Raw genomic sequence first — 22,455 nt, 5'->3', positions numbered from 1 at the left:
GCGGTATATACGTTAGGTCAGGAAAAAGCACAGAGACTATATTATCCCCACAGGCCTGTTTCGCAGGTTTCCCTGCTCGTCAGGGGATTTTATTGAACTGTCTGTGGCTGTTACTTGTATATATAGGGTATATCACGTGGGGGTGTGGCCATTGTTGCACAATAGTGCCTTGCTTCTGTGCCGGCATGATGAGACCAGTTCGTTTCGTTTGTTTAAAGTGGACATGCTGGGGTGGTATATAATAAAACATTTTTTTTCAGGCACAGGTTACATCTTTTAGCTGCACTGTTGTATGGTGAGTTAGATGCGACAATTCGGCATGTAATGGTGTGATCAATTTTATTGTCTTTAAGAGTCCATATGTATTTACTCAGCTCAGTAGAGTTCTTGAGTAGGGGCCTACAAAATAACACAGCATAATTTCGTATATATACATGTAACAGCCACAGACACTTCAATAAAATCCTCTGACGAGCAGGGAAACCTACAAAACAGGCTTGTAGGGATGATATAGTGTGTGTCTGTGTGTGTGTGTGTGTGTGTGTGTGTGTGTGTGTGTGTGTGTGTGTGTGTGTGTGTGTGTGTGTGTGTGTGTGTGTGTGTGTGTGTGTGTGTGTGTGTGTGTGCATATTACATTAATATCATGTATATATAATTAATATTAATATAGAGTGTTTTGCAATGGATTTGTAATTGATTTAAATGAGGTATAATTTTTTTATTTTATTTTTTATGGTGCATGGACATTTTTAGGATATCCATAAAGTTCAGTGAACAGGTTGGATTTTTAATTTTTTTATTTTTGAAGAATGACTACGAAAGGTTGTTTGCATTGGGTCATATAAGTAATTGCAACACATAGGTCTGTTCAGTGTATAATCAAAGATCAACCACGTGAATTACTAACTCTGTCTACTTGATGGCAATGAAACAGCAGTGTCAGAGACAGTCTTTTAAAAGTAATGCAATCTCCCTACTGGCAAGATTCGTTATTCAACTCATGACGTTTCACCAGCCAAATTGAAGACGACATTGAGCCGTATTTTGGACACCCGTGATCGAGACGACCGTAGAGGTATAGCAGATGGGATACACCAAGTCCTTTCACCTGTGTCGGTGTTTGGTGGTATCCTGAAGTTGATAGAATGGCACGTTTGTCCAAGTTTTGATGTTATCCCTTCAAGTCTTTCTGGGGCGACCTCGTTTTTGCTTTACTTCCACAGATCCTTGAAGGATGGTTTGCGCAATGTGTGGTGTTGATCTTGTAATGTGGCCAAAACAGTAAAGTTTGCGGTTTTTCACAAGTGGAAAGATATGTTTGTGGACTCCAATGGCTGTAGTTAATTCACTTCTGATGTATTCTTTGGTTTTATGAGCTGTGTGTATGGGACTCTCAGGAGACAATGATAGCATTTCATTTCAAAAGCCTCGATCTTCTTTTTTAAGCTTGCAGCTTTCATATTCATAGAAGAAAGTGGGGGAAACTACACAACAAAGAAGGTGGACGTTTGTGCTTGTTGAGATCTTGTTGCTCTTATATATCCTCATTAATTTTGTCAGAGACTGTAATGCTCTGGCCACTCGTGTCCTGTTCTCTTTGTCAGACTTCCCATCAGCTGTAATGGTGGTACCAAGATACTTGAAGTTTTCAACTTCCTCAAGTAGTTCTCTTTCAATGGAGACTCCTTTGCTTGGCATGTCAAATGCACTTACCATTGTCATTGTGTTGCTCTTTTCACTGCTTATTTCTATTCCATAGGCTTTTGCCACATCATCTAGTCTTGTTCTGCAGCCACTAAGTTCTCCTCTCTATTCAGCGATTAAATCAATTTCATCAGCAAAGCGCTGATTGCATATTTTTCTTCTGCCAACTGACACAGTTTCTTTAAAGCCTTCTAGAGCATCCATCATAATTTGGTCCTACAAAAGACTAAACAGAAATGGCTAAAGTAGGCAGCCCTGTCACACACCAACTGTTGACCTGAATTGTTCACTTAGAGTGCTGTTAGTAAAGACAGCACATACAGCTAGGGATGTCCCGATCCGATATTGATATCGGAAATCAGTCCGATATTAGCCAAAAAAGTGAATATCGGATTTTATCGGACTGAATCTAAAAACTCTGATACAAGCGCTCCGATATAAGCTGTCCATTTTCCGCTGCAGCACGTCTATAATAGGTGACTCTGGTTTGATCACACTCCAACACAGTAGGTAGCAGCAATGCCCCTTAATTAACGTTGGTGCCGGCCGCGGAAGAAGAGCGTCTCTGATCCAGCATGCACAGCCCACGTGATCACAACAACAACAACGCGTGTGCTTGCAGCATGATGTCGGCTGTGTGGAAGTATTTTAACGTAAACTCGGACAAAGACGTAGCCGCTTAATGCAACATTTGTTAGGCGCAAGTGTCCCGTCGAGGGACAGAACCGGGAAGGTTCAATACAAGCAACCTCATTGCACATTTGAAAAACACCACAACAAAGAACATGAGGATTTTCCCGAGAGCAGCAAGGCGAAGCGACAAACCTCTGGCTCGCTTCAGCGACCCACGCTGGCCGAAAGCTTTGCAAGACGTGACAAACTACCACGGGACAGCAAAAAGGCAATGGCCATAACAGAAAAGATAGCCCAGTTTATTGTGCTTAATGACCAGCCCCTGTCGGTGGTGAGTAATGTCGGGTTTAAACGCTTAATGGAGCACCTCGAACCTCGCTACATTATTCCTAGCCGCCACTACATTGTAGACAAATGTATACCCCAGATGCATGAAGAGGTTAAAAAGTGTATTGCCGCACAACATGCCGAAATGCTTATCTTCTTAAAAAAAAATCTCCACATTATGCTTGGACTGCAGAAAGTGGAGGAGGAGGAGGAGGAGGAGTAAGGGTAGTCAGCACTGACTGATTATTATTTGTTTTATGCTCTTGTTATTAGAGTGATATGTTTATTGTGTTTACACTATTCTTCAGTGATGACTAAGAGTAATTACTACATTGTTTTGGGCACAGTCAGTCAGTGAAACTGGAGCTGTGAACTCTTAACTTAGAGCAGTTGGACAGTGGACAATATTGTGTTGTTTCCAACATATGCAGTAAAAAAATAACTGAAGTGAACTTGAATTGTTTGCACTTTAAAACGTTTTTTTTTTTTTTTTAATTGGATTTAATTAGGTTATTTTTCAGGGTCTTCTAATTTATTTTTAATTTATTCTATTCAATTTTATAATTATGTTGGTATTAGTGGTTATTTTGCACTTTAAATATAACATTTTGTTTGTATTGGATTTTTTGAGGTAATACTCAATGTTGAAGGTTAAAATTTATGTAACCAATTGGTTAATAATAAATGGGTCAGTTTTTCCTATACCTACTCTTGCTGACTATTGATTTCTGTTTTAACACTACAACATCAGTAACAGTAAAATCACTTTATCAAGCCTTTTCTAACATTCCACACAACAAAATAAGGAATAAATATATGTATGATTCGTGCCTATATTGTATCGTATTGATATAGGTATCGGCCAATACTCAAGGCTACAATATCGTTATCGTATCGGAAGTGAAAAAGTTGTATCGGGACATCCCTACTTACAGCATTGGTGTGCAGTGATATGATAGTGGCTGTGATTTGTGAGATTATGTTGTGTTTATTCATTGTAACCCATAGTCCTTCATGCCAAACTCAGTCAAAGACCTTCTTAAAGTCGATTAAGTTATGGTGTAACTCCTTCTGATGGCTGATGTCTTCTTCACACAGGATTCTTAAAGGCCTAATTCAATTAAATGTTCTTATTTAAACGGGGATAGCAGGTCCATTCTATGTGTCATACTTGATCATTTCGCGATATTGCCATATTTTTGCTGAAAGGATTTAGTAGAGAACATCGACGATAAAGTTCGCAACTTTTGGTCGCTGATAAAAAAGCCTTGCCTGTACCGGAAGTAGCGTGACGTCACAGGTTGTGGAGCGCCTCACATCTGCACATTGTTTACAATCATTCCCACTAGCAGCGAGAGCGATTCGGACCGAGAAAGCGAGGATTACCCCATTAATTTGAGCGAGGATGAAAGATTTGCGGATGAGGAAAGTGAGAGTGAAGGATTAGAGTGCAGTGCAGGACGCCAGGATGTATCTTTTTTCGCTCTGACCGTAACTTAGGTACAAGGGCTCATTGGATTCCACACATTCTCCTTTTTCTATTGTGGATCACGGATTTGTATTTTAAACCACCTCGGATACTATATCCTCTTGAAAATGAGAGTCGAGAACGCGAAATGGACATTCACAGTGACTTTTATCTCCACGACAATACATCGGAAAAAAATACTTTAGCTACGGAGCTAACGTGATAGCATTGTGCTTAACTGCAGATAGAAACAGAATAAATAAGCCCCTGACTGGAAGGATAGACAGAAGATCAACAATACTAATATTACTTCTTCTATCAGGAGACACCGAACCAAACCTTGGACCTGTAACCACACGGTTAATGCTGTCCCGCATGGCGAAGCCTAGCAATGCTGTTGCTAACGACGCCATTGAAGCTAACTTAGCTACGGGACCTCGACAGAGCTATGCTAAAAACATTAGCTCTCCACCTACGCCAGCCCTCATCTGCTCATCACCACCCATGCTCACCTGCGTTCCAGCGATCGACGGCGCGACGGACGACTTCACCACAATCATCGGTGCGGTCGGCGGCTAGCGTCGGATAGCGCGTCTGCTATCCAACTCAAAGTCCTCCTGGTTGTGTTGCTGTAGCCAGCCGCTAATACACCGATCCCACCTACAGCTTTCTTCTTTGCTGTCTTCATTGTTCATTAAACAAATTGCAAAAGATTCACCAACACAGATGTCCAGAATACTGTGGAATTTTGCGATGAAAACAGACGACTTAAGCTGGCCACCGTGTTGTTCCAAAATGTCTGCTACAATCCGTGACGTCACGCGCAAACGTCATCATACTGAGACGTTTTCAGCCGGATATTTCCCGGGAAATTTAAAATTGCACTTTATAAGTTAACCCGGCCGTATTGGCATGTGTTGCAATGTTAAGATTTCATCATTGATATATAAACTATCAGACTGCGTGGTCGGTAGTAGTGGGTTTCAGTAGGCCTTTAAATTATGTTTTACTTAAATTCACATCATTTATTTGCTCAACACTTGGTAACAGTTGTATCTAAAGTACAGTCACGATGTATTTAGAAAATAAATTTGTATGTGAGCACAACAGTTAGAGTCTCCTCACTCAGATTAGTACTGACGTATGCATTGACCGAATCACTAACCGTATAACAACCTGTGCCACCTTTCAGTCAGTGGTGTGCCGTCAGGGCCAACAAGGCCTTTTCTGCTGGCCTAACATAACCAGAAATCATGATCATAATTAAAGATACAATTATTTTTTAAATGACTTTCCCTAAATATCTAGAATTATTCATTTTCTCTTCATGCCATACTATGCTCGTTCCAGCGCTGTTGTTTTTAGTTTGAGTATGTATCCAATCAGAATTCAGCTGGCTTATGTTGCCATGCTGTACGAAATCTGCCAGACGCCCTCAGAATCAACAATGCTGGCATCTGTGCACTGTAAGTGAACAGGCACATACAGTAATAGACAGTTGCGATAGCCAATCAGATCACGAGTTGTTGTCAGTCAGGCCTTATAGATGGCCTAACGTTGAACGTGACATTTACGTGTCCTTTGATTGGATACTCATCGGGACTGTTAGCGGATGAATTTGAGAACACATAGAGTTGATAGACAGTTGCGAAAGCCAATCAGATTGCAAGTTGTTGACAGTCGCTGTTCTGTTACAACTAAAAGTTGTAAACTCTTCCTGTTAAAGTGTGTCATGCTTGTCATTTATTAACATTGTTACATGTGTATTTGTCGCCATCATGTGGTCAGGGCAGTTAATATATCTTTGAGAAGTGTGTACTTTGAATCAAACTTTATTGACCGGAAGTTGCATAAGCCAAGCAGAGGAATTTATGGTATATGTTTTAATTGCTGATGCGTTTTATTAGATTTTTTAAATGCGCCAGCAAACCCGTTTCGTATACTGTTGATGTGATTCAATAAACTCTAGGGTGTAAATGTGTTCCTGTATGCTGGACTCTAGAAAGAGGTTCCGCATCCTCCGAAGCAGAACCTCCAGGTTCTGTAACAGCTTCTTCCCTCAGGCCGTAAGACTCTTGAATGCATCATAATTATCCCCTCAATTCCCCCCCCCAAATGGATTAACTCGCTGGAATATAAAGACAATATAACATACATCTGTAAACCTGAATGCATATGCAAAAGTGCAATATATCTGTACAGTAATCTATTTATTTATATCTGCACCTTATTGCTTTTTTATCCTGCACTACCATGAGCCGATGCAACGAAATTCCGTTCTTATCTGTACTGTAAAGTTCAAATTTGAATGACAATAAAAAGGAAGTCTAAGTCTAAGTCTAAGTATAGTATTTCTCCAGCATTGATCATGTGGTGACATCAATTATGGTATTTTGAGTAATCATTGAAGTCGGAGATCACTGAAGGCCTATGTGGGAAACGCACGGCCCGCCACTGCTTTCAGGTAACCATCCGCAGTTAAGGTAAAGGAGTATGTGCGCTCGAAATACTGTAAATGACGTCATTAAACTGCTTATAACCCTTTTTGTGATTAACTACATGGATAAACTTGATATTTTTGACAGCCTGCTTGACTTCCAAACCTTTGGATGGAAACGTAAACCATCCAAATTATTTTGTATTACATTTTATTAAATTAGCAACATAACTTAAAACGTTATGGGCTGATTTGGATGAAACATTCATGAAAATGTCAGAAATGGCGTAAAAATAACAGGTGAATAGATTTTGGGGGTGATCCGTATTACTTTTACTAAGTTACCATACATTTACGATTGGAGGCTGAACTTCACTTTGTGTGTGTGCTAGCAGCCCCGGCTACACCCACAGAGACTACGTTAAAATCAGATTTAGCTGATTTCCAGCTGACTGTTTACACTGCTAGTAAAATGTTATTTTTATCAGACTCCAGTGCAAACGCGCATGTGGCCCCAATGTGGCCTCGACGTCACTCGCATGCGCAGTTCGATAAAGTGAAGGAAGGAAGTTGACCTGTAGGAAATCGCGACTACTACAAAATAAAATATAAGTCGATACACCTTGAAAATTATGTTTTTTCACATGAATAAATATAATGTATGAATGGATGTAAGTAGTGTAATATATTTGGGTTCTTTTTAATGGCTGTTAAGTAAAAGAGACACGGACAACTATGTGAGCTTTATTTTATAACTCACATGTAAGCAAATGCACCACAGCGTCAATTCCGGTCATTCAACAGTCGCTATTTCTTCGGAATCGAAATACATAGTCTAATATTACATATAGTGTATTATTTGCGCACTTTTGACAAGTGAAACACTGAAAATTTGGTCGTCTTAAATAGACTTTGCTGACCAAAACCGGATGTTGTGATGAAGTATCCACTTCCACTGGTGACTGCATCTTTCCCGATGCACACGAATGACGTAGCTCGCCCAAAGCTGACGAAAAAGTCACATACGGGTCGTTTTGAGGCCGCATTGAGTTTAGACTGAAGTCACAATTGAAAAGATCCTTTTCAGGACTACCTCCTGATGAGGCCTGAATCTGATGCCAAAAGGAACAATTTGAAGCACTTTGGAGCGTTTAGACTGGCAAAAAAATCAGATCTGTGTCACTTGAGGGCAAAAAAATCAGATTTGGTGTGCAGTGTAAACGGCAGTGGCGTGCGGTGAGGTTAATGTCTGGTGAGGCACGACTGCATCCTCACAGTCAGATTTACAAACATATGAACCTGCAGTGCAGGTGTACCTAATGTTGTGTCCCTGCGGTCGTTCGCGGCTCCTGCAGCGCGAGCATTGTTGTTTTTGCACTTTTTGGCTTCTTGTTAAGTGACTTTTCTTGGGTGGATTCGGTCTTGCACGTGGAGGGTTTGGGTGTGGGCTTTGGTTGGTGTGGCCGCGGCGCTCCCGTCGGGGGTGAATTCTGCGGCGGAGGTGCTTGGCACCAGGAGGCGGGGTTATGAGACGAGCCTCACACAGTGTGTCTTCGCAGCAGCTTTATGAATACTCAGCACTTTACACACATACAGTTGTTGACAAAATACACTGGACATTATATACCTCAGCTAACTAAACTATGGAAATGTATAATATGATTCATATAGCAATACGGTCTCAACGGTCTCACTGCACAGCAGGCCAGCAGTTAGCCGAGTCATTGCGCACAATCCATGTTGAGGCATAAATCAGTGACGTGCCTCAACTGGCTGCTGATCACCGCACCGTCTCTTCTCAGTATTTGAACGGCAAATGTGAAAATAAAAATAAAAATAATCTAAAACTGGTGAAGTTAAATTGAAAATAACTTTAGTATAATCACTGGATACATATAACAATTTAATTATTATTTTTTTATTTTTACTTTTTTTTTTCTTTCCATGATGGCAGGTGAGGCCCCGCCTCCCCTGCCTCTCGTGACTGCACGCCACTGGTAAACGGGGCCAGAGAAACTGGATGACAGACAAGAGGGTTCACTGTGTTTATTTCATTATGTTATAAAAACAAACACGCCTTGGTGCTAAAACTGATGCAGAGAGTGAACCCTCTTGCAGCTTTTTTAGAGGGGGCAGACGAAGAAAAGAACCATGCGTGGACATGGCAATTTCAATTATCCTTTGATTAATTACCCCTTCTGTACCCAATGGAATTGGTTTGCCTGTTAGTTAGTTAGTGGGGCGGTATAGCTGGGTTGGTAGAGTGGCCGTGCCAGCAACTTGAGGGGTCCAGGTTCGATCCCCGCTTCCGCCATCCTAGTCACTGCCGTTGTGTCCTTGGGCAACACACTTTACCCACCTTCTCCCAGTGCCACCCACACTGGTTTAAAAATGTAACTTAGATATTGGGTTTCACAATGTAAAGCGCTTTGAGTCACTAGAGAAAAGCGCTATATAAATATAATTCACTTCACTTAGCAAAATAGCTAAAATAAATTATTAACATATTTTTATTAAACTTTCAAGAAATGTCATAAATGGGATGAGGGAAACATATTTCGACATTTGGGGTGATCAAGAATCACTGTTTGATTTCAGGATTTTAACTTTTTTTTAATATGCTTTATTGAGCATCAACAGTGCAGTACAACACAGTACATAAATAATTCTGCTTTCCACATTTTTGTATTACTGGAAACTCCCTCAACCGACTAACCCAATCCTCCCCTTCATAAAGAAAGAAAGAAAGAAGAAAACCGTTAATAAGAATGTATTTTTTTTAAATAAAATAAAAATGTGTGTTTTTTCTGATTACAATTAATTGTAAGTATAACTAAATTGACATTCAGTACAGTAGAGACCAACATCAAGACAGACCTAGACCATGAATGACAAATAGTTGAAATCCATGTCAGAGTTGAAGTGAAGTTTTGAAAGTTACGTTTTAAAGATGTTAAAATTGTTTAGTACACTTAACTTCAGCACAATAATTAAAAAGTGGATTGTTCATTGTGTTGCTCAAGGTAATATTATTTATATGGTGCTGGGATACCCATGATTTTAACTTTTCAAAGCTCCTCTTGGACAACCAATGTATGACCTTGGTATTTGTCAAATCCTGGTTATGACCCGGCCTCTTATTGTCCTTTGCATGTGTTGCATGGTAACCATGAAGCAATGTAGTACAAGTCACATATCAGTGGCACCGATGTAGCCATGAAGTTTAATGGGGTTGAAAACGCAGGCTGACTGACTGGCAGGCGGGTTCAGAGGCAGAGCAGTTGGCGTGGAGCTGTTGCCAGCTCAAGACAGATGTTGCAGGGAAAGAGAGAGCACAAGCATAGAGAGCGAGAGAAAAAGAGAGAGAGCGAGAGAAAGAGAGAGAGAGGATATGGTGAGGATAAAGAGACAAGACAGGGGAGGGAGAGGTGAGTCATTTACAAGCTGCAGAGAGAGAGGTAATGCTGTTGCACAAAGTTTACTGTAACTTTTAGCAAAGTCAAGCACTTCAATCACACATGGGTCCTCCAAAGCACTTAAGTTCTTATCCCGCAGGCAGGCAGCGGAATAGCACAGGCATGCATTATAATCAACATCTAGAGGCCGGGTGCCCAGCGTGATTTCCTTCTAGGTCATCACATCGTATTTACCGAAGAGCAGGAAAAATTATTGATTCTTCAATGCATCTCGATTGGGACGATTCTGAATCGATGGACAAACGTCCAAATATCGATTATTTATCTATGTTAAATAAAGTGATACAGACGGTTCTATAATGCAGAACTAGTGCTTACATGCGAGAAGTAGGAGAAGAGAACAAGCTATGCTAACCACGTGGCTAAGCAAGCAAGGATGTCAAGTAGTAAAACAGATGAAGTCCCCTCACTCATCTTTGCACTGACGTATGTATTGACCTGATCACTGACTGGGTGACAACCCACACTCCTTTTTCGGTTACCATCCGCGTTTAGCGTAAAAGAGCATGTGCACTAGGACTGCGTGATTTTGCGATTTTTCTCTCGAAAATTGCGATTGCGATTCCATTTGCGAGTTTTATATTTTATCCAAAAAAAGTAGTCGGGAGTAGGGAGGCTGTCTGTACGTGCTTCCTGTGTGTGTGAAGCTGGCACCTCGTTCTCCGCCCACAGAGACAAAGCTTGTGAATGACTAAATAGAGGGCTCATTGCGTTAAGTGAATTCTACTGTTAAATAAACACGCTCGGGTGCTGAGAATCATGCACTGAGTGAGACATCTCTCTCCCTGTTTGAAGCGAGAGACGAACAAACCTGAGACCTAACAATTCTGATTGGTGAACATGTCATTCAAATGCCGGTGACAGTGGAGAAAAAAACCCCTCAGCCTATTGCGGCTATTTATCGCATTAAATTAAAACTCGGTGTCGAATCGATGTGGATTAATCGTGCAGCCCTAATGTGCGCTCATAAGTGGGCAAACTCTACATCAGTGGTCCCCAACCACCTACATGCGCCAATTAGGGTTATTTAATTAGTTAATTAGTTGAATGGGTTATGTTATTTTTCATATTTTTGTATTGTACATTGTCTTCAACTGTTCACTGGAGAAAGAAAATAAAGAAACTGAGTCATTGGGATGAATAAAAATGCATTCAAAACACACATTTTTTTGCTTTTCTTAAGCTATAGAAATGAAGTGAAGAGGGAAAATTTAGTTATTCACAGATTTTAGACTTAGATTTAGAGTTAGACTTCCTTTTTATTGTCATTCAAATTTGAACTTTACAGCACAGATAAGAACAAAATTTTGTTACATAAACTCATGGTAGTGCAGGATAAAAAAAACAATAAGGTGCATATATAAATAAATAATAATAAATAAATAAATATATATAAATAATATATAAATATATATATAAAATAAATAAATATATATAAATAAATAAATACATTACTGTACGGATAAATATATTGCACTTTTTCACATGCGTCCACGCTTATGGATGTATGTTATATTGTCTTTTTTATTCCATCGAGTTAATCCATTTTGGGGGGAGTTGAGGGGGTAATTTAATTATGATGCGTTCAAGAGTCTTACGGCTTGAGGGAAGAAGCTGTTACAGAACCTGGAGGTTCTGCTTCGGAGGCTGCGGAAACTCTTTCTAGAGTCCAGCAGTGAAATCAGTCCATGGTGGGGGTGGGAGGAGTCGTTGCAGATTTTCTGAGCCCTGGTCAGGCAGCGGCTTTTTGCGATCTCCTGGATAGGAGAGGAGTCCTGATGATCTTTTCCGCCGTCCTCACCACTCTCTGGAGAGACTTCCAGTCTGAGGCACTGCAGGCTCCACTCCAGACAGAGATGCTGTTGGTCAGCAGGCTCTCTATAGTGCCACTGTAGAATGTGGTGAGAATGGGGGGAGGGAGCTGTGCTCTTTTCATCCGACGCAAAAAGTGCATGCACTGCTGAGCTCTTTTTACAAGAGCTCCGGTGTGTAGTATTTTGTGGTGAATGACAAGTTGTTTCTTCAAGCAAGATGAAATTTGGTGTTTAAATTAAATTAAGCTGCTTATATTAGGGGTTTAGTGAAGATGGGTCATTTTGACCCGGAAGACACAGGGTGTATACAGGAAATGAGGACAACACAAGGGTTGAAAAAAACGAAAAATACAAATATATATATATATTTATTTTTTTTATTAAATCAACATAAAAAACTAAATATACACTTACAATTAGTGCACCAACCCAAAAAACTTCCCTACCCCATTTACACTCATTCACACTCATTCGCACAAAAGGGTTGTTTCTTTCTGTTATTAATATTTCTGGTTCCTACGTTGTATATCAATATAGATCAATATAGTCTGCAGGGATACAGTCCGTAAGCACACATGATTGTATTTTTTTATGACAAAAAATAAAAAATAAAAGACTGAAAGAGTGAGCACTTGCCACTGATGATGTCACATTATCCATGGGAAAATGTATTTTTCGACAATATGATTTGCCTGAGCGGCTGGGAGACACCGAGAGTAACAAGCGGTAGACAATTGATTAGAAAGGACAGATTTTTAAAAATATTTTGTATTTATGTATTTTTTAATTTTTTTAATTTTGAACTTGTGACTTCCCGCGGGCCGGATTTTGGACACTGGCGGGCCAGAACCGTTTGGGGACCCTTGATATAGATAGATATAATATCAAATATGCATTAATAATCTATTTATAATTGAAATGTAGCCCCTGAATCCTAATTGTACTCAAAATTGTGAAGTCCCTAAAGATTGCCACTCCTAGTATTTAAAGTGAAAAAATAAATTCTTTCAGAAGATGAATCATAATAAGAAAATGTTTGCTCAGGCTCAGGTTGTTGTGTTCAGGAAAGTTGCGTAGACCCAAGTTATTTTCACCGGGGTCTTGAAATGGCAGCCTTTTGTCATTTCACAGCATACATATGCAGTTGTATGATGTAAAATTTAACCGAAAATGTGCTTGAGCTGTGATATTTTTCATTTAGTGGATGCTGTGGATTACATTTCTTTGAAGCTTTGAGTAACAATCATGGAGAGCTATATATCGGTAAAGATTTGGAACCTGCGGTCACTCCATCTACATACTGTACAATTGAAACAATTTCCACCGCCATTGGAAAGACTAACTAAAAGATGTTAGTCAGTGTCATTTTTCCATTCACCCAAAATAAATTGTTGGGGGTCAGAGGTCACTGATGTTAGGCCTGCTAGCTCGCAATCTCTATTCTACTTCACCCTAAATTTGTGTAATGAGCGTATCCAAGGATGCCTTTATGGCCCTTGCTTCGTGCATTGGGACACCACAGCCATAAAGTCTAATGAAATGAGGAGACGATTTGTGACTATTAATACAGTAACAGTATCCATACGAGGTCTGTAAAAGAACAGGTTTGAGCTTGTGTTATTTTTCTATGTTCTCCTATGTTGATGTGTTTCTTCCACATCTCAATGGTATCTGTTTGCAGTGGAACGAGCCCAATGAAACTTTATGCATTTATCTATATTGCAAGCACAAACCCACACCCACACACACAGACACACACACTGGTCTCCCGTGAAGGATTTTTTAAATGAATAGCTGCCAAACGGACAAAAAATAATTGAAATATACCAGCCCAGTTAAGCAAATGAGAAGGAAGTTCCGTCATTTTCAAGGCCAGCATAAATGCAACTCGTAAACAACCATGAAATCTATCGGCGTGACACTGATGTGCTGTCTTTTTCAATGTTGTGTTTATTCTTCTTTTGAGCAGAGTTTGCCATTTAAGTAGAAATACACTGCGGTTTTATGGTGACATATGGAGTCATAAATGTGGGAATAACTCAAAGGACACTGCTTTAATGCTCATTGCTTTTAGTAGAGAGTTAAATGTGGGAGAAAAGGTGTTTTGCTTTGCACAGGGGCATTGTTACATTTAAAGTTATCATCCCTGCGGGAGGATTAAAGGAGCGTTTCATTATTCTTTTCTCTTCTCTCCATAGGCATAATATTGGGAGTAACCAGTCATTTCTGAATCACATTCTTAGGCACTTTTCTCCATTTTCTCTCATTACAGCAACAGGAGCAGGACCCCACCAACCTGTACATCTCCAACCTGCCAGTGTCAATGGATGAGCAGGAGCTGGAGAACATGCTGAAGCCTTTTGGTCATGTTATTTCCACTCGGATACTGAGGGACGCCAACGGACTAAGCAGAGGGGTTGGCTTTGCCAGGTGTGAAAAAAACGCCGTTGAAAATGACATACACAATTTAAAAACAGATTACTAATTACAAAAATAATGTGTAATATTAGATGTGTTGAGATTTTGCAATCATTTTGTGGTTTATCAGTCCCTCCAGGGTTTTGCAAGCTTTTTTGTGATTGTTGTAAAATGCCTGAATTTGTGGTAGCTTTTCAGAAAGTTGCAGCAAAAGTTGCAATGCTTTGAGGTGTATTTTTTCCAATAACATTTGAAGTTAAAGTCCCAACGATAGTCACACACACAATAGGTGTGGTGAAATTATCCTCTGCATTTGACCCATCCCCATGTTCACCCCCTGGGAGGTGAGGGGAGCAGTGAGCAGCAGCGGTGGCCGTGCTCTGGAATCATTCTGGTGATTAAACCCCCAATTCAAACCCTTGATGCTGAGTGCTAAGCAGGGAGGCTATGGGTACTATTTTTATAGTCTTTGGTATGACTCGGCCGGGGTTTTGAACTCACGACTTCCCAGTCTCAGGGCGGACACTCTAACCACAAGGCTACTGAAGAGGTTAAAAATGTAATCAACTTTTACTTTTATAACTTTTTTATCAATGTTCCAAGTGGTCTATGCAACCTTAAAGGTGTCATACTGTATTACAATGTGTTTCTACATTTAAAACACTTCCTTGTGGTCTACATAACATGTAATGGTGGTGCTTTGGTAACATTTTGGACGACCGGTGCAATGGACGTCGAGTGGATCTAGTTAATAGTGAGAGTCCAGTCCATAGTGGGAGATCATCTTGGGGGAGACAAGTCAGCAGCGCAGAGACGTCCCCAACTGATGCACAGATGAGTGGTCCACCCCGGGACTGACTTTAAACAGCTAGTGCTTCATCTGTGGTCACCTAATAACCTCTCCACGCAGGGGAGGGGGGCAGAGCAGAAAAGAGACGGCAGATCAACTGGTCTAAAAGGGTGGTCTATTTAAAGGCTAGTGTATACAAATTCGTTTTAAGATGGGACTTAAATGCTACTACTGAGGTAGCATCTCTAACTGTTACCGGGAGGGCATTCCATAGTACAGGAGCCCGAATAGAAAACGCTCTATAGCCCGCAGACTTTTTTTGGGCTCTGGGAATCACTAATAAGCCGGAGTTCTTTGAACGCAGATTTCTTGCCGGGACATATGGTACAATACAATCAGCAAGATAGGATGGAGCTAGACCGTTAAATATTTTATACGTAAGTAAAACCTAAAGTCACATCTTAAGTGCACAGGAAGTCAGTGCATGTGAGCCAGCATAGGCGTAATATGATCAAACTTTCTTGTTCTTGTGAAAAGTCTAGCAGCCGCATTTTGTCCCAACTGTAATCTTTTAATGCTAGACATAGGGAGGCCTGAAAATAATACGTTACAGTAATCGAGACGATCGCATGAATAATGATATAAGTTAGAACTATACGCTACTTTTTTATGAGAAATGGCAACAGTAGAGGATTTTAGCTTGCAAGAGCATGTACAAGTCAGTCTGCCCCACAACAAGAAGATAGCAAAAAAGGACAAACTTATTGACTACAACTTTAGAATACAACTGAATGAAAATGGCGGACTCTCGCAAAGCTCTTCGGGTAAACCTCTAGTGCAGGCCTGGGCACTTATTATGACTCACTGGGCCAAATTTAGAGAAAAACATGTCTGGGGGCTGGCATATCTGATTTTTAGTAACACTAATACAAAACCTCACAATAATGTCTGATTGAATGCTAAAAATGTTATGACAGACCGCCTTAAAAAACGGAATGGAATTTTGTATTTTTTTACTGAATGAGACACCCAGAATGTACATGAAAATAAAGAATGTGGGATTTACAATATTAACTATGAACGGTAAAACACTGAATATTGACAACATATGAACCTCACACCCCCTCTCGATCGACATATTTTACAATCAAGCGAAACGCAACAAAAATGCAACAAACACAGTGAAATATGAACGTAAAGGGTAAAAAAAACGAAAACACCTACAATCTAATGTATCATTAATCTTTAGAACTTTGTTGTAAAAATCTCCTTCTGCGTCTGTCCCTGCTGACACCCGCATTTCAGGCTGGCCGCTCTGGAAACACTCTGTGGAAACACTCTGTGGAAACACTCTGTGGAAACGCTCTCCACCCACACTGCTTGGTGCCTCGTCTGAGCTGCTGTGACTTAGATTACCATAGTAACTAGTATATCATGCAAAAGTGCAGATTCCAACCATTGAAATACTTTGTGTAGTTCAAGACTAAGAGTGTGGGAAAAAATTTATTCGAATTTGAATCGCGATTCTCACGTTGTGCGTTTCAGAATCGATTCTCATTTTTAAAAAATCGATTTTTTTTTTTTTTTTTTAAATTTATTAAACTTTTTTATTTTTTATTTTTATTTTTTTAATTAATAAATCCAACAAAACAATACACAGCAATACCATAACAATGCAATCCAATTCCAAAACCAAACCCGACCCAGCAACACTCAGAACTGCAATAAACAGAGTTATTGAGAGGAGACACAAACACGACACAGAACAATCCAAAAGTAGTGAAACAAAAATGAATATTATCAACAACAGTATCAATATCAGTTACAATTTCAACATAGCAGTTATTAAAAATCCCTCATTGACATTATCATTAGACATTTATAAAAATAAAATAAATGAACAATAGTGTCACAGTGGCTTACACTTGCATCGCATCTCATAAGCTTGACAACACACTGTGTCCAATATTTTCACAAAGATAAAATAAGTCATATTTTTGTTTCATTTAATAGTTAAAACAAATTTACATTATTGCAATCAGTTGATAAAACATTGTCCTTTACAATTATAAAAGCTTTTTACAAAAATCTACTACTCTGCTTGCATGTCAGCAGACTGGGGTAGATCCTGCTGAAATCCTATGTATTGAATGAATAGAGAATCCTTTTGAATCGGGAAAAAATCGTTTTTGAATGGAGAATCGTGTGGAATTGAAAAAAAATCGATTTTCAATCTAATCGTGACCACAAGAATCGATATTGAATCGAATCGTGGGACACCCAAAGATTCACAGCCCTAGTAACTAGTATATCATGCAAAAGTGCAGATTCCAACCATTGAAATACTTTGTATAGTTCAAGACTTACGGTAAATTAAAAACATCACTGCACATCATAATGGCAGCTACAGTTTCCATCTTAGAGATCTAAAAAAAATTAATGGGAATGTCCGGCGGGCCAGATTGAAAAGCTTAACGGCCCCCGAGCCTTAATTTGCCCAGGTCTGCTCTGGCATGTATAGAGATATCCGCTGACGTAACTATGGCAAAATATGTCACTAAAGTCTCGAAATCTAAACGGCTTGTTTGGAAAGATGCAAAAGTGTTTTATTATTTTCTCTGCCATGCCACGATGGTTGGATTTCAACATTTCGGGACGCATGGGGCTCTCAAATACACAAAAACAGGTACCTTCAGGTAAGAAAAGTTGGTTATGCATAATATGATCCCTTTAACTTAAAAAGCACAGGGTTTGAACAAGAAATGTAAAACAAATACTGTGTTGACGTTGTACTCATTTTATGATGATAATTTATTATAATTACAGAAAGAAAAACACCACCAAGGGCATCTTTATTGTCCACAGACATTCTCAGTGTTTGTTTTACGGTTGATTAGTTTGTCCATATTAAACAATTATGTTCAAACATATTCACCCCTGCACGTTAAGAGAATTTGTGAGCTGCTGAGAGCTATAGTGGTCACTTTTGCGAAGTTGGTAGAGTGGCTGTGCCAGCAATCGGAGTGTTGCTGGTTACTGGGGTTCAATTCCCACCTTCTACCTTCCTAGTCACGTCCGTTGTGTCCTTGGGCAAGACACTTCACCCTTTGCCTCTGATGGCTGCTGGTTAGCGCCTTGCATGGCAGCTCCCGCCATCAGTGTGTGAATGTTTGTGTGAATGGGTAAATGTGGAAATACTGTTAAAGCGCTTTGAGTACCTTGAAGGTAGAAAAGCGCTATACAAGTACAACCCATTTATCATTTATTTATTATAACACTTCAACATCTCTGTCATGTAAAATCTGCCTCTTTGCTAGGTCAGCATTGCAAATGAGAATATGATCTTATTTTCCCTACCCTGGATAAATAAAGGTTAAATATATGTATACATACATATAAATTAGAAACTGAGGTGTGTTGCTAAATCTTCATATATTACATTACCTAAAAGCCTAAGCGCTGTAAACAGACACAGGAAGTAGATCTGAGCTGCACGTAAGGATGACAATTGTGCTGTTTGAGCAATAAAATGTTGATATAAATAATGTTACTCGTTGCTGTTCCTGCTTTGTCTAAATTAGACAGATGATGTGGGCATTTGACATCCACTCAAAGACAAATTAAATTGGCGAGAATGACGCTGATTGGTCAAAATGTGCAAATTCAGTGGCCTTGTGGTTAGAGTGTCCGCCCTGAGATCGGTAGGTCGTGAGTTCAAACCCCGGCCGAGTCGTACAAAAGACTATAAATATGGGACCCATCACCTCCCTGCTTGGCATTCAGCATCAAGGGTTGGAATTGGGGGTTAAATCACCAAAAATGATTCCCGGGCGCGGCCACCGCTGCTGCTCACTGCTCCCCTCACCTCCCAGGCGGTGAACAAGGGGATGGATCAAATGCAGAGGTTAATTTCACCACACCTAGTGTCTGTGTGTGACAATCATTGGTACTTTAACTTTTATTGCGAACGACTGTTTGAAATTTGCATGAGGGCTGATTGTATGAACTTATCGATCCATCCATTTGCGATGCTTTTTACAATACAATAATGATGTGGTTCTTTTTAGAACACAATAACTTAGATATACACAGGATATCGATATATCAGTGTTAAAGACTCCCTGCCGCTTCCATACCTCATACAGTAGCTCGACATTTCCTTTGTCACCATTTTGTGTGTGCATGTGTTGGCATGTGATCCTCTCAGTTTCACTGTGGAGTGTGCCAGCGATTAGCATGCAGTCAGGTTCCCCTTTAGGGTCAGTGGTTATGTGAAGGAAACCCAAGATCCACATACAGAGATGCACGCCTATGCACACACACACACACACACACACACACACACACACACACACACACACACACACACACACACACACACACACACACACACACACACACACACACACACACACACACACACACACACACACACAATGTCTCTTGTCACCATTTGTCCTTCACACACTAGCTTTGTTTGCCAAGCAGGCAATTAGTCATTGAGCTGTGATTGGGTGAGCACAGCTGAATAGGGGCAGACAAAGAGGACATGACACACAACAGCTCAAACTGAATGGAGCTTTTAAACTGGGACAAAGGAAAGGAAACCCCATAGAAAACGTACACACACGTACACTAAACACACACTCACACACACAAGCACCAGCAGCCCTACTCAAGACATTTTGCTCATACACTGTAATTTTGCCTGCTTCTTGTGTGTGACTGACGCATTAAGGAGTGGGACTACCCAGGACTAGCTGCAGTGTGTTAAAACAACCACCAGGTAGCATCTGTGAGAAAATTATACTGAATCATCTCTTTCTCTTTCTGACTTATCAGGTCTTATTATCAGGTCGGTAGTGCATACTTGCCAACCCTCCCGGTTTTACCGGGACACTCCCGGAATTCAGCGCCTCTCCCGATAACCTACTGGAAGAAATGTTCTACCGATAAACTCCCGGAATTCAGCCGGAGCTGGAGGCCACGCCCCCTCCAGCTCAATGCGGACCTGAGTGGGGACAGCGGCGACAGTCTGTTTTCACGTCCGCTTTCCCACGATATAAACAGCGAGCCTGCCCAATCACGTTATAACTGTAGAATGATCGAGGGCGAGTTCTTGGTTTCTTATGTGGGTTTATTGTTAGGCAGTTTCATTAACCTCCTCCCAGCGTGGTAACAACACACAACAACAGCAGTCATGTTTTCGTTTACCATAAAGCAGTTCATCTGCCGTAAACAGCAATGTTGTGACACTCTTAAATAGGACAACACTGCCATCTACTGGATAGTCTCCGGTACACTGAAATTAAAGTATTTCTTTTATTTATATGTATAATAAAATAAATATATAAATATATATATATATATATATATATATATATATATATATATATATATATATATATATATATATATATATATATATATATATATATATATATATATATATATATATATCAGTGGCGTGCGGTGACGTTCATCTCAGGTGAGGCACTGACTTTATCACAGTCAGATTTACAAACATATGAACCCTAAAGAGTATCTTATTCACAATTTGATTGGCAGCCGTTTAAAAGCTCATACCAGCATTCTTCCCTGCTTGGCACTCAGCATCAAGGGTTGGAATTGGGGGTTAAATCACCAAAAATTATTCCCAGGCACGGCGCCGCTGCTGCCCACTGCTCCCCTCACCTCCCAGGGGGTGAACAAGGGGATGGGTCAAATGCAGAGTACAAATTTCACCACACCTAGTGTGTGTGTGACAATCATTGGTACTTTAACCTAACTTTAACTTTACACTTACAAACTGTTGCACACAATAAAGCACATTTAATTAAAAAAAACGTTATTATGGTCTTACCTTTACTTATGAATGCGGGAGCGTTGTGAATGAATGAAATATGAAATCCGCGCTGCATTCTGCAGGTGTACCTAATGTTGTGTCCCTGTTCACGGCTCCTCCGGCGCGCCGCGCGAGCATTGTTGTTTTTGCACTTTTTGGCTTCTTGTTAAATTACTTTTTTTGGGTGGATTCGGTCTTGCACGTGGAGGGTTTGGGTGTGGGCTTTGGTTGGTGTGGCGCTCCCGTCGGGCGGGAGTGTTAACCGGCACCAGGAGGCGGGGTTATGAGACGAGCCTCACACAGTGTGTCTTGGCAGCAGTTAAATACGTTACACACATACAGTTGTTGACAAAATACACTGTACATTATATACCTCAGCTAACTAAACTATGGAAATGTATAATATAATTCATATAGCAATACGGTCTCACTGCACAGCAGGCCAGCAGTTAGCCGAGTCATTGCGCACAATCCATGTTGAGGGCGAGGCACAACGCAGTGACGTGCCTCAACTGGCTGCTGATCACCGCACCGTCTCTTCTCAGTATTTGAACGGCAAATGTGAAAATAAAAATACAAATAATCTAAAACTAGTGAAGTTAAATGGAAAATAACGTTAGTATAATCACTGGATACATATAACAATTTAATTGTTTTTTTTCTTCTTTTTACTTTTTTTTTCTTTCCATGATGGCAGGTGAGGCCGTGCCTCCCCTGCCTCTAGTGACTGCACGCCACTGATATATATATAGCTAGAATTCACTGAAAGTCAAGTATTTCATACATATATATATATATATATATATATATATATATATATATATATATATATATATATATATATATATATATATATATATATATATATATATATATATATGTATATATATATATATAATATATATATATACATATATATATATCATACTTGCCAACCCTCCCGTTTTTAGCGGGAGACTCCCGGTATTCAGCGCCTCTCCCAATAACCTCCCGGCAGAAATGTTCTCCCGACAAACTCCCGGTATTCAGCCGGAGCTGGAGACCACGCCCCCTCCAGCTCAATGTGGACCTGAGTGGGGACAGCCTGTTCTCACGTCCGCTTTCCCACAATATAAACAGCTTGCCTGCCCAATGACGTCATAACATCTACGGCTTTTAGAGAGTAGAGTGCACAACTGCGCACACAACCAGGAGACGAAGCAGAAGAACGAGGAAGTTACGGACACCGTCGACGAGCAAGATGAAGAAATACGCTTGCAAGTTGCAAAACGAATGGACAGTTCGAAGGGGAAGGGGTATGTATGTTGCCTGTACATTTTGTAGAACAGAGTTCTCCATTGAACACGGTGACCGAAATGATATACTCATTCATGAACGGAGAAGTTAAACAGGACAATGCCGCCATCTACTGGATAGCCTCCGGAACACGGAAATTTAAGTATTTATTTTATTTATATGTATAATAAAATAAATAAATATATATATATATATATATATATATATATATATATATATATATATATATATATATATATATATATAT

The 22,455-nt window shown here is 40.0% G+C and overlaps 1 protein-coding gene across 1 annotated transcript in view; it reads left to right on the top strand.

Annotated features, from left to right (window-relative positions):
- The window catches only part of LOC133660472 (RNA-binding motif, single-stranded-interacting protein 3-like), a 230,354-nt gene that overhangs the window by 71,834 nt on the left and 136,065 nt on the right, over positions 1–22,455 (top strand). The window contains exon 2 of the mRNA XM_062063997.1: positions 14,132–14,289. Coding sequence (XP_061919981.1) covers positions 14,132–14,289 — 158 coding nt within the window. The remainder of the gene's footprint in view (positions 1–14,131; positions 14,290–22,455) is intronic.

The sequence above is a fragment of the Entelurus aequoreus genome, linkage group LG11 (genome assembly GCF_033978785.1).
Source record: "Entelurus aequoreus isolate RoL-2023_Sb linkage group LG11, RoL_Eaeq_v1.1, whole genome shotgun sequence".
In the NCBI taxonomy this organism is placed as follows: Eukaryota; Metazoa; Chordata; class Actinopteri; order Syngnathiformes; family Syngnathidae; genus Entelurus; species Entelurus aequoreus.
The sequence above is the reverse complement of the archived record's forward strand: the minus strand, read 5'-3'. Positions and strand labels throughout refer to the sequence as shown.